The 16,574-nt window shown below is 39.9% G+C and overlaps 1 protein-coding gene across 6 annotated transcripts in view; it reads left to right on the top strand.

The window, feature by feature from the left end:
* RPTOR (regulatory associated protein of MTOR complex 1) overlaps positions 1-16,574 on the top strand; it is a 405,549-nt gene that overhangs the window by 334,857 nt on the left and 54,118 nt on the right. For all 6 annotated transcript variants that reach the window (XR_006417225.1, XM_044456423.1, XM_044456421.1 and 3 more), the window contains 3 exons: positions 8,092-8,195; positions 9,599-9,782; positions 9,950-10,060. Coding sequence is in view for 5 of the 6 variants with exons in the window: in XM_044456423.1 (XP_044312358.1) it covers positions 8,092-8,195; positions 9,599-9,782; positions 9,950-10,060 (399 nt within the window). In the remaining variant the exon portion in view is untranslated. The remainder of the gene's footprint in view (positions 1-8,091; positions 8,196-9,598; positions 9,783-9,949; positions 10,061-16,574) is intronic.

Raw genomic sequence — 16,574 nt, 5'->3', positions numbered from 1 at the left:
ATAAACTATGAATAGATAGATCTTCAATGTTCCCTTTTTGACAGCTTTCTGGAATAATTTTCCTAGACAATGAGTGCTCATGGTACATTCTAGAATAAGAAACCCTTGCATAATTCATTTATTTAGTAGTTTCTTTGTGTTTATAGTTTACCTTGGTGTAATGACTATGTTCCGTGCAATAGTAGTTGCACTGAAAATAATGAGTTATCTTTTTCCCCAAAGAGCTTGAAATCCAAATCAGTTATAGGACATGTGGGAAAACTGGAAAAGCAGAATTTTAAAATTTTTGTTTTATATAATTAGGCTGGAAGTGTCCTAAGACAGTTTTTATACTCCTTGTTCTGATTTCCTGTGTAGCACCCCCCTTTTCCCAAACACAGTATGCAGCAATTCAGCTTAAACATTAAAATATTCCCCAATGGTTGTACAATCTCATCTGCACCTCTATCCTCCGAGGACAGAAAGGAAAAGAAGACTAGCTGGGGAATATTAGTGACCTTCTAGCTATCTGGTCAAGTATAATATATTAGAAGTAGCTGGTCAGGTAAAAGAAAGGCATTATCTGAGGAGTTCGGCTTGTGCAGCATCAGTAACCTGATACATGGAGCTTTTCTTGGATGTTTAGCTAGTAAATTTGATCTTATACATTTTTGGTTATTTTCTTTGCAAACTCGTTTAGATTATGCAAGTAAGAGTAAGACTGGATTGCAGATTGAAGCCAGAACAGCTGCCCAGTGCAGGTGATCTAGTACATGTGAGTCAGCATGCAGATGCCCATCTCACTTCTCTTGTATGGATTGAAAGCACCACCATTATTGCTGTCCTTCATTGTGCAAAGATTATATGTGTTTAACTCCAGAGGCTGCCATCACTGCTCTTGTAGAAATACTAGCTCAATGAGTTTTGACAATTGGGCTGTGATTATAAGCTATTTGTGATAACAAATCTTCTACCACAAGCCAAGTACTATATAAGCACTTAGATATATTTGCTCATAAAAATACTTCCTTCCCCACCAGATTGCAGCTACAGGCCATTTGGACATTGTCTTTTTTATGTTCTTGGCTCAGACCTTTCTGGTTGCTCAAACAAATTAACAGCATGAGCCAGTAGAATGTGAGATGTCTTGCTGATTATTCATTCCAGCATTGTGGCTCATGAAGTTAAGACTGAATCTGCCATAAGATATGACACTATTTTAATGCAGTGGGAGGTGACCTGTTTAAACTCATTTTTCCCTTAAGATCTGAGTGTTCTTTTCATATATTTATTTACTGGAGCCCAGAGCCCACTACTTAGTCATTTCAGCTGATTGGCTAAATATCTTTGGGCTGTTTGTGTTAACCGTTGAGCGTGAAAAGTTGTAATGATTCATTTTTTGATGAATGTAAACACGCAAGAGTGAAAAATCCTGATTCCTGATTCTGAAATGTATGATGACTAGGGAGATTTATATTTTGAACCTCCTAGTCACATCACAGTTAGGCTTGTGGTAATTTAGATAAAATGATGGATGAACAAATATGGATGTGCCTATACAGTACCCACAACTCTTGTTACATACAGCATGGGTAAACCCATTCCATATATGGGTTTCTTGCAACAGCGTGATTTCGTAAGCATCAAAGTGTAACACTTTCTCATGGTCATTTTCTAGAGCCCTACTCTTTCCAAGAAATGTTCTTTGGTGGAACCACTGGCTATTGGAGTAAAAAGTGGTTTGCTTTTATCTGCAACACAGCCAAATTGTACAATGGGCAGAATCTACATTAGGCCATGCAGATTCTGTCCTCTAGAAGAAGGCTTAGCTGGTATATATTGAGAAGTACCAATCAGTCGCCTCATTCCCTTTTTTGCCATAGGTCTTTCTCTGGATATACAGTAGCTGCTAAACAACTGATAAAGGAGTCAGATCAGATACTGGGTATGGTAGGGCAAATAATTATTGAAGTAATAATAATAAGTTATCTTAGAAGTAAGGTCTTCCAGTAAGTGGCAGTAGATACTGTTCAAGATTAGAATGTGTTCTTGTAACTGATGTTCAAGGGGAACTCAGTGCAGTAAGCAGTGAATAATAATGTTTTTGTTTCTGTACTAGTGATACTATCTATCTTTTCTGACAAGGTTATCCTTCCACTTTGTCTTGAACCCAGTTCCCCAACCCTTTTACAAAGGATAGAAATGAAAGCACTTAGGTGGTGCCAGATTTATATACTCAGCGTGCTACAAGTTTCTGAAGCAGGAGGAAGGAATTGCATGATATGTGTTAATGGCTCCAGAGAAGAAGCCAGTACTTCCCTTGTGTCCATTTGCTGTAATTATGGATGGCTAGTGTGCCCTTTTAATGACATTACCAGGTTAATAATTGCTTTATTGTGTCAATGGTGACCATAATACTCATTTACATTTATATTTTTCATATGTATAACTGTGTGTTTGTGGAGACCATTTTCTCAGCTAATTTGTCAATCTTTTCTGCTCATCTTGTGGTTATGTTACTTGGAAAGATGCTTAAGAATTATGTCAGTGCTCAGAGCAAGAAAGAGGCCATGTTCCATGAGAGCCAAGGGAATTTGGGACAACTCAAATCCAGATGGACTTAAAATGAGTAAATCTGTTAAAGGAAATGTGTATAACTGCAGAAACTAGGAACTGGCAAATAGTAATAGAACAGAAAAGGTACTCCGTGGCCAAGGATTTCAGCAGCTTCCAATTTTTCACCTGCCACTCACCCTTTGTGTCTTTTACACTCTGAGCTTTTACAGCATCATGTTGGATAAATAAATTGTAGCATTTCATGTTTGGCATTCTTGTTCCAATAGTCTTTTAACCTGGTGGTAATTGGTGCTTTCTGCCCACATAAGAATTCCTGGACTGCATCCCAGAAAACGCTATGCACTTTCTAGGCTCCATGAAAAAAAATAACAGATAATGGCTACACTTTTTGGCAGGGTATTGTTTGGCAGAATGTGAAATACAGTAAAAACATAAGCATTTTTTACATAATTGATGGTTAGCATGCATTAAAACTGAATGTTGCTATGAGCTTTTGTTATTTGTCCCATGAAATAGTGTTGAAATAACACTGAGTGGAATTCTCATTTAGTTTATGATGGTTGCTGACATCACTGAGCAGGCAAGGTATCTGAGCCTGCAATGTTTTAGCAAAACTTCAGTTAGGCTTAATTCAGATGTTTGTCATATGTTTACCTCAGAAGTATGAGTGGATCATGCTTCTGGTTCCAAACTTCTGAAGTAATGTTGGAAGCGGATCTTGTGGCTCTCTTATGTGAATGAGAACCAAAAGTTCCTCATGTAAATGTTACATTAGAAGATCAATGCCTGTATCCCAACCCCAGCTGAATGTCTGATTAAGCTCTAAGTTTTCTGTTGAATCTCAAGAGTGATCAGAGTTTTCATTCTGAACACTGTCATTACTATGTGCTACTAGCTCAGGCCGAGTCTATGAATGGAGGCTCCTTTCCCCTCACTCCTCTCAGCTTCCAACACACCAATTTGTAAACAACTGGTAAAAGTAAAAGGAAAAAGTTTAAACCCATGAAAATGGAAAACTAAGTCCAAGAAATCCAAATTTAAATCTTGAAGCTTTTCATTACAGTTACAGAAGGTAAAACCATCTTGTGGATACTCTAATATATCACGTCTCATCATGTTCTGGAAAAGCTGTGAAGAACATACAAGTAAGCTATGTATGCTTATACATAGCTTATTCAGTAAGCTATGATTACAATAAATATTCTGGTTCAAGAAACTGCTATTGGAGAATTTCTTTCTGGGGCTTCTCATTGCAGTGACAACTGCAAGTTGGAATATTCAAGCCATGGTGGGAACACACCATAATTTATCATTACACATGAACCTGGTGACCGTGCATGACTGGGGTAGTTGAAAAGCTATCCAGAGCCATGGGCTGTTTTGCACTGTGTGTGACTTTTTAACCATCCTAGCAACCCAACCTCATCCAGTTTGCACCCAGCAACAAGCTATGGTGCACCCCTCCACACACAATTATTTAAACTAGCATTCATCACCACAACAAAGAGTCCCATGAGAAAATGGATTTATTTATTATATTTATATGCCACCAAGTAGTCTAAGGGCCTCTCTAGGTGGAGTAGAACAATCACAAGACCAAAATGCAGCAATTTTAAAATTACAATATACTAAAATTGATAAAATCACTAAAATCAATTGATTAAAATATAAATAACAATAATTATAATTCAACAATGATCGTTATAAATCTTGTCCAGGTTAGAAGACAGCCATTAATAATCTATTAACCCCCTTAATAAAATCATCTTAAATTTAATTGTTAAAATGGGTGGGAAAAAAACATGCTTTTGCCTGGCACCAAAATGAAAGCAGAGATGGTGCTAGGCAAGATTCTCTGGGAAGTCTGTTCCACAGGTGGGTGGCAGCCACTGACATGGCCCTTTTTCTATTTGCCATCCCTTTTAGACAGGCCTCTTATCCAGATCCTAATGGACAGGTGGGTACATTCACCCATGATGATGTCCTGGTATGAGAAAACTAGCTAATTGACAAGGTCAGGCACCATGGTAAAAAATAAGAACTTTTCATCACAGTGTCAAAATGATCATGTGAGTTTGTCCTGCTAGTCTTTTTATTTGGAAGCTAAAGTGATATCATATGGACATATGTTCAAAATCAGAATCTGACTTTCCATGGGCACCAACCCAGCAGGAATCAACTCAGTAGCATAGCACCTTCAGCAGTCAGCAAAACTGAACTATCTGCAATTCCAACCTACATCCTGGTGTGCTAGCCAGATTATGCCCATTTTCCTTGGTTAATTAAGCTGGCGACCATCCTTGTTTTTCATTTTTTTTTAAAGTTGCTAAAAGTAACTGTAAGGAGTACTGCAAACTACCATGAGATGTCTGGATTTTTCTCCCTTTGCTACCTATTTATAGCTCAAAAGCAGGCAGAGATGTTTTCTTCCAGACTGCAAATTTGACATCCAAATGTGTAGCAAGGGGGCTAACAGGACCCTGAGCTCTTAGAAAGGATATGCTTTGCTTCAGAAACTTGTACAACCACTTTACAATTGTGTTAGCTCAAGCAAGCTGACCATCTTCACTGGTTTCAGAGGTATGATATTGTGCTTAACACCAAAAGAGATAGATACTATTGTTTAGCCTTGATTGCTTTCTCTTTAACAAAAGACTTGGGCTTGAATCCAGAGTTCCCATAGCTCTGCACAAGCAGAAGGAATTTCTGTTCAAGCAGTGTGGAATGGCTTTGCTGTTTTCCTGCTTTTCAGTTCTGTAAAAACCACTCTGAAGGGACTCCAAGCCCTCTAAAGACAATTTTGGGAAAGTAGGAGAGTGATAGGTTCATCTCAGCATTCACAGAATTGCCTTCCACTCATGAAGTGGGATGTTTTGATTCAAGCCAGTAACTGAAGTGAGCAACTTTTAAAAACTTTTTAAACCATGCTGCTCTTTTGCTTTTTGTGGTACAAGTGAAAGAAAGGAACATGACCTGTAATGCATGATAGTGACCGTTAATGAAGCCATTTCCCAGATCGTTTCATCTAAGTGAGTTTTTTTTCTGGATAGTTTAAGACTCAGTTAACCTAATCAGTACACCGCTCTTGGCAGACATTTCTGTGGATGGACCAGCACCAAATCCTACTTACTCTTTGGGGCAGCACATATGATTAAACAGCACATTGGAACTTATTTAAGCCATGGTAGGCTGCACCCTGTGCCAGCATGTGCAGATGGCCATTTTGAATTTTCAAGCTATGACTTTCCATGTTATCCACACTCAAGCAGCAGAGGTTCTAGAAAAGTTAAACAGCTCTTGCCTAACCCATGGTGTGCTTTAGGGTTATGCAAGGTGTGTTTATCCATTGCACAACCTGGTTTGGACAGCCACAGATATCACTTGAATATTCAGAAACCATCCAGCATGTGCTAACATGACTCAATGACCTACTGTGGCTTAAACAAGCCATGGTGGGCTGCATTGATCATGTAAACCAGGGGTCTTCTCTCCTAGGAAGGATAGGTCTGGTATGAGTACTCTGGGAATAAACCATCCATTTATTATTCAGCCAAAGTAAGTTAAACTGTTGGCTGCTAGAACAAGGTTTTTCTGTAATGTAGGTGTTAGAAGTCAGATTTTGGCAGGGTTGTTAGTAGGGCTTATGTTAAATTTGCAGCCAATTTTCCTGCCATATTGAAAATTAACCCTTTGTTTGTATGGAAGGAGAATAGGAGAACTTTACATCCAACAGATCCAAAGGTGGTGGACTCTCCAAAGGCAGTCCGCCACCAAACACCCCCTTTTGCCATTACCTCCTTTAGAGCATTGATGGGAGAGTGGCATGAACAGTGGTGTTTCTATGCCTGCAGTGCAGAGGCTTGTGAGGGCATTCACAGACCTCCCTCTCTACAGGTGGAGACAGAAATCAGCTAAATCCAGGGGACTGTGGCCTGAATAGCATAATACATGTAATGTCATTGTTTCACAGGCCATTTATGAATTTATGTGTGTGGGAAGAGAAAGCAGGAGAGGCTTGTTCTGTTGTACTTTGCTAGTTCACTAGTTCAGAATTAGCTTAAATTTCTCATAAACATGAAGAACTGAAGAAGAATCTTTTTTGCCAATCCAAAAAGAAAACCTAAAATATTCTAAGTTTTATGATTGAAGTGCATGTCCTTAACAAAAGAGAGTTGACAGACAAATAAGCATGTTTAAAAAATAAACTCTGACTTTGTTGCCAAGCGATTAGAAGAGAAGGACAGCCAGCTTGACCCCCAAATGTAACATATCACAGTGGCTTTACAAGCAGCAGCTTTTCTCAGACTTATAGATGTGACTGGTACTCTATCATTGCAAACTCATAAATCCATCCCCTCAAGAGCATGATGATGTGGATGGGGGCTTCGGTCATCATTGTCTTCTTCTTCTTCTTCTTCTTCTTCTTCTTCTTCTTCTTCTTCTTCTTCAGCAGTGGCACAAATGCAAATGTTTGTTGTTGTTCTATAACCTGATGGGTTGGGAAAGAGAAGAGAGTCACCTCAAAAGACGAAGGGAAGTTAATATGTGCTTTCGAGCACAACTGCAGCAGTTGCCTGTGTGCACCCAGCAACTGTGGGTGTACAGTGCAAATGCAGATACTATTGGAACACCGTCTGCTGTTTATGCTATTTATTCTCTGTTCCCAATTGCCTTGTGGATAGCTCTTTACACCTTTTTCTTTTTTTTTTTATGCACGGCTGCTGGAATTGTAATGGCCATCAGCTCAGCCTGTTTTGGATTTGACAAATGCCTGTAAATGAAGTTTCTACTTCATTAGAAGCCTGCTTGTTCACACTCCCTTGCCCCCTGTACCCATTCCTTCTCCAATTAGCCAAACCTTCAAAAGACAGTGAATGGGTTTTGTCTATGTATCTTTCGAGAATTGCAAGATCTGCTTTGTTGTTTTTGTTGCCTCAAAAGCTACTATTGCACAGCAACCCGATATCTTGAGAAAATTTACAGTGAAGGGGCTCCAGTTATGGGACAGGAGTTAATTTTTCAACCCTGAGCACACTGTGAATCTTCCCTCCTGTGAAACATCAGGTGGGTTAGACTACTATTAAAGTACCTTTCAGACATGATCATTTCTCTGCAGATTTAAATGTTCGTATTTCTGGGAATGTGTTGACCTTGTTCTCAGACATGAAGTTCAGGTGTTGACATTTTTGTTAGATTGGTAATTTAATGAAATTTTCATTTCAGTCATAAAAGTATCCTCAGATTTGCTGCTTCTCCTGTGCCTGATTTTTTTCAAAGTAGCAATGAATATTTTAATGTATTATAGGGAGCATAATGGCATATTAGTTGGAAACCTCTTATTAGCAGGCATTAGAAGAAACCTTCTGTAGTAGGCATATAAGTTGTGATGCCACAGTTGTGTAGAAGACTGCTGTACCCCTTGGATAATCTCTATCCCCCCAACTTTATTCTCACTTGTAAAAACAATTTTTTTGTCGATGGTAGACACAGATTGCCATCTGTCCTCTCTCAGTTGTCATATCTTTTGTTTCCTAGGCAACTGTCAATGCCCGCCCCCAGCGTATCCTTGATACTTCCTCCCTCACTCAGTCTGCCCCAGCCAGTCCCACCAACAAGGGCATGCACATACATCAAGTGGGGTAAGTTCTGCCTAAGGGCCCATTCATGTGTGTGCAGTGTGCATGTAGACGGTGGGTGGCCAGTTTTAAAGTCTGCTCTGTGGAGTGATAAACTAGGAGTTATTTCACATGAAGGGCGATATAAAACTGACCAAATGCAATGAAGTCTCTTGGAAAAGCGTCTCTTTGAACTGGCCCTGCCTCATTCCACTTCAGGAATATTTTGATCCCCCTTTAACCAACAAGCACATACTCAGTGTTCTCCACAATTCAGTGTTGGAGCTGTCTGTCTGTCTGTCTATCTATTCATTTATTACAAGCATTTATATCCCGTCTTTCTGCCAAGCGCTCAGGATGGTTTACACAATATAAAATTACAATGGTACCATATTAAATCCTCAAATATTGAAACAATATAAAACAACGCATCATGAACTTAGAAAAGAAAATAGAGGAAAAGAATAGAAAATGTGACTGTGGAGAGAGGAAAAAAAACTTAAAACATCTAAAATCCTTGATTATTAAAATGATGGTTTAATAAAAAGGTCTTTACCTGGGGCCAGAAGGAGTATAACGTCGGCACCAGGCGGACCTCTCTGGGGAGCACATTCCAAAGTCTGGGTGCCACTGCGGAGAAGGCCCTCCTCTGGGTAGACACCCTCCATACTTCCTTCAGAGAGAGTCATAGAGGCTGATTAATCTCTGTGCTAGGAAGTATATTGAACTTATCCTTTAATGTCTGAGAGGTCTTGCCTTTACATGGTTTGTGTACACAGGGAAGGAATTTCATTGTCAGCTTTCCAGCTTTTGCACTGAAGTCATTGAAAACCTACAGTTGAGACAGTACCTGTCACATATTCTTTCTAGCAAATAGACTGACAAGAGTATTGGGAAAAATCTGATAGATCAAGCGGCATTGGGGGCTCACTATCAAGAGAACAAAATTTCTTGGAGTAACCATTCAGTCTGGGGTAGCCCAACTGATTTCAGGTAAAAAGATGTGCTAAAAGCATAAGAGCCTTGCTGGATCATACCAGTAATCCATCTGATGCAGCATTCTGCTCCCACAGTAACAAACCAGCTGCCCATGTGATCTCATGAGCAGAATATGAGTGCAACAGCCCCCTCCCGCCTAACCTGTAACAACTAGTGTACATAGGCAGTGAGCCTGGGTTAAAGGAAACACAATTACACTGGGATCTAAGATACAAGCAGTTCCATTATTTAACATTTCGTTCCCATCCAGCCTGCAATTTCAAGTGCTACCACTTTGGAGAACAACTACTGTCTAAAGTCAGAATGGGAGACATCACGCTGCAGTTCCTCAGGCAGTTAGTACACTGTCTAAAACAGCTTATATTTGTATCCCCGTGCCCACAAATTTTGCAGCTAATGTGTACTCATATTTTATTTCCCATCCCTAGGGGGTCACCACCAACCACCAGCACAAGCAGCTCCAGCTTGACCAATGATGTGACAAAGCAGCCTGTCAACCGGGACATCTCATCTGTAAGACCTGCAAATGTAGGCAACATGGGGGTGCAGTACACTCCCCACTCCCACCAATTTCCTAGGACGAGGAAAATGTTTGACAAAGGCCCAGATCAGGTAAGATCAGCTGTTCCTTGAAGGAAAGGCAGAATATAAATGGTGGTGGTAGTAGTAGTAGTAGTAGTAGTAGTAGTGATATAGTCCATGTGATGCCGGCTTGCTCAGAAACAAGGCATGTGGGTTCTCTCTAAGTGAATCTGCTTTCCTGCTTTCTTCCTGGACAGACAGCTGATGACGCCGATGAGACCGTGGGTCACAAAAATTTCATGTCAGCAGTGATGCAGACTGGATTTTGCGACTGGAGTGCCAAATATTTTGCCCAGCCTGTGATGAAGGTACAGTCTACCTTTCTTCCATAAACTTTCTGAATTACAGAATCATACAAATGGATCACTCCTAAAAGCAAACGACTTGTGTATGTATTGCATGTGTGCATGCAGAGACCTATCGATACGAATGGACATATACCAGTATACAGTTATATACATGCACACATAGATATATAGCTATGTAGATACATGCACATGCAGTGTCTGCCCAGTCTTCATTTATTATCCCCTTACTATTTCTGCAGTATTCTTCTCCTGTTCCAGAGAACAGTATTGATGTATAAGAACAGTTATTGTTTCTTTGTGTTTACTAATAGCCTGGCATGCAGAAAAACAAATTACACAAGCCTTATTCACAAAATGTTTTGTACCTGCACCTCTATTTTGTACTTCCTATCTAATATAGAATCCATCTCATACAACTAGGGTGATCTGCCTTGGTCCTGTTAGATCCCCTCCCAGCCTCAGATTATCAGGTGTAAGGGCATAACATGTGAGGGGTGGCATGGGGAGGGTGTTTGTCTCTGCCTCAAGGTTATTAAGAGTTCTCCCTTTGGAACCCTCTGCATGATCAACTACTGCTGCAAACTGGAGAACTATAGACATGATACTCTGAGGTCACACTTGGCATATAGCTGCTTTGCTGGAAACTGCTGAAGTGGCCCTTGCTTGGTGGTAGCAAAGATACTACCTCCTGGCCACTGGGCTGCAGTCTCCCTTTCCTTGTATGCACCATGGTATGCCACGTCTTTTTGCATTCCACATTCTGCCAGTCAGTTTTCCAGGTACATTAGGTAACAGTTTCTCTATAGTTCAGGTGTGAAACAGATCCAGCATTCCTACCTATGCAGGCAGCTTTGTGTGCTAGAAAGAGGTAATGTGTTTCCTCGAAAATAGGACACTGTCTTTTTTTTTTTTTTTGGCTCACAAAAACACACTAGGTCTTATTTTTGGGGTAGGTCTTATTTTTTTATTTTATTTTTTAATGTGTACAACAATCCACAGTTATTCATGTACAAAAGCACAGTAGCAGTAGCTCATAGTCAAACAACATGCATACCCTAGGACTTGACATACATAATATGTGAGAGGGAAAATCACACAGTTCTTCGGTGATATATGAAAGTTCTGTGAATTTTTTGAATTTGTGTATCTCATCCCCCCTTTGCTCATTCTATAGACATTATGAATGAAGTAGAGTGCCACTGTTGTTGTTTCTTTTATTGGAACACATGAAACATCCCTTGGATTGTGAGCCCTGCGAACATAACAATCAAACAAGAGTGGAGAACAAAGACAAAGTAACTGCTGTTTTTCACCTTACAGAGGCAAACTCCCCACAACTGCTTTCTATTAAAGACGCTGTCAGCAGGCAAGGGCTGCCAATCCTGACTCCTGATAAGTGTGCCTGTTATGATGCAGTTGTCTGCTACAATCTGTGCAAGTGTGAAGAGACCCTCACAATGGAAAGGGCTTGTAGGTGAATGAGAGTCCTTGAAGCAGTAGCTGCCAGACTGTCTAGGCCAGGGCTATAACTAGGACATTTGTCCATACTGCATAACAGTGAAGGTGTTGCCTAACCTTTCTGATGGCCCATCACTAGTGGGGACAGATTTTTAAATGAACACTCATGGAAAAGCCATTTAAGTCATTCAGTATGGTGTCTTTAGACTTCAAAAATGTGAGTTCCACTCCCATGTAGCCATGGATTCCTTGGATATCTACCTTTCAGTCCCTATTTCCATCAGTAAAAATTGGGACAATAGCATCCTGCTTCACAGGAATATAAATGAAAGTTGGATTGTGTGCTAACAAATGCTATGTAAATTATGTATAATAATGACACCAAACTTATCACAATGGTGCAGAGAATGATGGTTTCTGGGCAGGTGGCTGCATATTTGGTGCAAGCAGCTGTGTTTTCTGTATCTTTCCTTGCTAATTTCTACAGAGGTTTGTGTTCAAAGGCAATCTTGTTCCCTCCTGCTCATTGTGCTTCTATTAACCTCCACTGTGAAAATACTGTGCTGAATTCATGATACTGCTATTGTGTCTGTTACCAGAAGAAGGCTGATATTGTCTCTAGCTGTTACTGAATGCAGCATAATCTTCATTATGTAGTTTACACATTAACTCTGTCTCACACACAAGCAAAGAGACATGGGGTGGCTAGAGAAAGTGGGTATGCTGGAGCTAAGATTTGAGCAAAAGAATGCAGCTCATGTGTAAACATCCTTTTGGCTATCTGTTATGGTTTGGTCTTCTGTAAAAAGATACCCTTTTTTGGGCATACAGCAATATTTCTCTAAGCCAGACAGCACTTTAGCTTCCTAGGAGACTTATGATGATTAAGTATTCTCCCGTCTGCTGTCCCAGAAGGACACAAACTATTTAAAAAAATCTCAATGCCAGTCTTTGCCTGCTGTGTAATTAAGCCCCTCTGTTGCAGCAGCCAGGGCTGAATTGTTGCTATCTCACTGTCTTTACAGTTTCTAGTTCTATTAATGTAGGAGCAATATTGGAACATTGTACCTTAAGTGAAAGCTCTTTAATCCAGGATAGAGGTCAGCAGATCACATCCTCCACTAGAATTTAGAGTTGACCCTACTTGATTTAGTGAATCTTGAGCATTTCAATTTGTTACCAGACTGCTTGTCTGAAATCTGAATTGGAAGTTGAGGAATAGCATTCTTTGGTCTGCTTCTAAATCTCAAGGATGTAACAAAGCACCATTCTTACTCAATATTCATGTGTCCTGCACCACAGAAGCTTCTACTAGGACAAAACTAAAGAGAACATGTTGGATGGTTCCATGAATGGGACCAGGCAATTGACATTTTAAATTGAAAGAAATTGTCAAAATGTCTACACAGAAGCAAAACCAGTTTCTGGATATAAGACTCTGTGTTACTGCTTGTATGCATGGTAGTAAGCTGCCTAAAAGTATGCCAAATTTTACTGGCATAACGACTTATTGCTCTGTGTTTGTGTGCATGCATTTATATCTCCTGAAATCACCCCCTACTGTATTCTGTGTCATAGTCTGTTGGTTGAAGAAAGAGCAGAAAGAATTGTGCCTTTTATTTGCACTGCTGTGGATTTCTTACATGCTGGCCAATGTATAGAAGTTGAAATATGTCTTGCAATAAAGTATGAGATAAAATTGTCTGTCAAAAGAAAAACCAGATTGCATAAAAGGGCACGCACTCAAAAAATAGATGTAGTCTGTCCCATTGCAACAAATTGGATTTTGCTTGTTTTTAAGAACCTTCTTGTCGCAGTTATTGTATTTCATCACTTATTACCACATATTCAATCATACAATGACAAGTGTTCCTTCTGACGTTTAGTAGCATGGAGGCTGCTGCAGCGAACCTCCAAGTCACATGAGGAACACTCAGAAGTGTCCCAGTGGTATATGGGACACTGAAGGACACTCAGAAGTATTGCCCTCAAAAAAAAAAAAAAAGATGGGCACATGAATATTGTAGGCTTTTCTTCACATGCTGTTCACCATATGTTTAAGTTTATGCCTAAGAGTACTTAATTGAACACCTAACATTATAACCTGCAGAGGCAATCAGCTTATTCATAAGCACATGTAACATGTAGGCTACAGGAACATTTACTAGGAAAACAGAGCTGCCTTAGAAATGTGAACTTTATGGATGGAAGGAATCATTGAGATATAGTTATCTCTGCCCAAAACTCTATAGAAGAGATGGCAAGACATACTCAGGGTGGTCTAGCTCTCTATATCAAACTAGATATTTCCAAATAACTAGAAAGTTTAAAAGAAACAGACAGCTCCATATAATTTCTGTGGGTAATACTACCCACAGTATTACTCCACTGGGCAATGGCTGAAGGTGATCTAGAGATGAAGAAAAAAATCAGGAAGGCATCCAAAGAAGAAAGTGCTATAATAGCTGACCTCAGTTATCCTTGTGTAGACTGGGCTGATGCACATTGAATCATGACAAGGACTGCTCACATGGCGGGTCCTTTCATTGTAGATGATGATGCCAGTGTGTGGGTATGTAAAGGTGGAGGGAAGAAGCAGGGACAGGGCTGGGGCTAGGAGTGCATCCTGACACCCCACGAATTGCAGGAGATCCCCTTCATGTGAGTAATGCAGAAAGAAGACTAATTCCAGAAGGAGTTCGAGGAGTTGTGGTGGACAGCTGAATGTAAACCCTCAACCCAGTAGGCAGCAGCTGTAAAAGAGATGATTTCTATGTTTGTTAAAGAAGACATCAAAGGGATCCTTTTTCCAGAGATCAATTATATTTACGAGAAACTTGACCTATCCAGTCTCTTTCTCCCTGTTCTATTGAAAGTAATAAACATGCATAACCCTCAGTGGGCTTTGAGGCTGTTATCTCTTATAAAGTAACCTAGCGATATCCCCCACTGGCCCTATGCACACTTATTGCTTAAGGGCAGATCTGTCCAGGACTTCTCCTCTCTTATCTGCAGGGAACCCTATTACTCATCAGTGCACTACCACCTTTTCTGTTAGAGGGAATCAAATTCTATTAGAGAGAATATTAATTGGTTCCCTGGCAAAACAATTTATGCTACAAAATATATTAGCAATTGGTTTGCAAGTGCCTGAGTTTTTATTTTTCTTTTCCTTTAGATTTGAATCACCAAGGGAATTCTCTAAATACTAAAATAATTTGTACTTCATCAGGCACAACACTTATTTAAATAATTTTTGCTTGATACCCTTAGCTAGGAAGGAAAACATTTGGAAATGTTAATAATTTGATGGTTTCAGACAGTTGGTCTTACTGCAACACTTTGGACAATCTTAATTTTATACATTAGTTTCAATGTCCAGAAAGCAGTATGATTTTTTTAAAGAAAAGAATTAGTATAATTATTTCCTTATTTGGAGTTGTTAATATATTAGGTACCAATCATTATTAAAAACATTTGTCAACATTCTGAGAATAACTCTTCACCAGAATGGCTTCTTATTAATCTAATAAATCACTCCAGACATCCAAAACAAAATACTTCTTTTTGTGCATCTAACATATGAGTCTATGTTTTAATGTGAGTACTTCAGAATTCTATTTTAAAAGGGGTTTAAGAATATTTGCAAGACTTGGAATCTGTAACTTTTATTATTTGATAGAGAAGTATGATGCCATTATGTATGGAGAGAGATGCCCAGCAATGGGACTTGGGGGAGATGGGGGGGCTTTATTAAAGGATAACAAGCAAAACAAAGTGGACCACCTTTTCTGGACACAGGTACACCATCTTTTCCATCTGGTTTTGGCCATGAATGAGTATAGAAGAGTATGGGTACATACAGAGCAAGCACAATTTGTGATCATTACTGAACATGAAGCGTATCTGTCAAGTCCTATCTCCTAGTTTCCTGCCATTTAATACAGCAGTGATGGGCAGCCTTTTTGGCTTACAATGGCCATCAGCTCCAGTCACCCTGCTATGGTGAGGTATCAGGAGAGCTGTAGGCCAGGACTTCCAGAGGGCCATAAGATTCCCACTCCTGGTATAATAAGAGTTAGTGCAACCAGAGAATGAGTGCCATTTGACAATCTAGAACAGTGAAGTGTTTAGTTTTGCCTTGTTTTTTCAGAGGTGAGCCCATGTTTTTCTCATATTGATTCTACCATGGTCTGTTTAAGACAGCTCCAGGTTGTAGTGGGGGAAGATCTAGGAAAACATGACTTGATGCCAGCTGGGACATGGAAATGAAAAGGACTTTTTAAGTTATGCAGCTAAGCACTTATGTGCCTTGCTCTTTGCAATGTCAGTTTGCTTAACCAGAGTAGGAAATACCCTATGTTCTACGTACATGCCAAGTGAGAGTAATTTCCTAATTAATTAGCCTCTTTTTGCCTCTTGCATTATTTTGCCTCTAGATTTAAATCTTCCCTGCCTATGGACTATTACACCTTCCCTTGTGCTAGGCTTGACTGATAAGCAGGGATCATTCAAGATGCCAAGGATCCCAAATCACCAAAGGGCTATACTGGCTGGTGTGTGTGTGGAGGGGGGCAGTTATTGGTTTTTGGGTTTTGCTTGCTTGCTTGTTTGTTTGTTGGGAAAATACATGAATATTTTGCTTTATTTTAAATCAAGCTTTTGGCCTCAGGTCTCCTGTACCCCTGAATTGCATTCTGAAGTTGTCATCAGTCACTGTATTTTGCAGATTCTCGGCACTCCATTGTCAAACCTCAGCACATTTATTCTCGGAAAGCTTCACTTTAGTAGTATTTTTTTATTCCGTATCCATAATTTATAGCATTGTGCATATGCACATGTGCTCAGGGTTATAATCCACTGTGAGATAGGTGAGCAGGGTCAAGAGTTCTTCAGGCCTGCTGCCAGCTCAGTGAGAGACTGCTTATTTCCCTTAACACCAGTAGTTTTATCCCCAAAAATGAGGCAGGCAAATAAGAGAGGCTTTGCCACAGGGTGGACTCAAATTTCCTTTCGTTGCTTCCCCATCCACCCCTCAGCACCAACACAGGTTCTG

This window comes from Varanus komodoensis, unplaced genomic scaffold (genome assembly GCF_004798865.1).
Source record: "Varanus komodoensis strain SLA01 unplaced genomic scaffold, ASM479886v1 scaffold84, whole genome shotgun sequence".
NCBI classification, from domain to species: Eukaryota; Metazoa; Chordata; class Lepidosauria; order Squamata; family Varanidae; genus Varanus; species Varanus komodoensis.
This window is presented reverse-complemented; position numbering and strand designations above follow the sequence as displayed.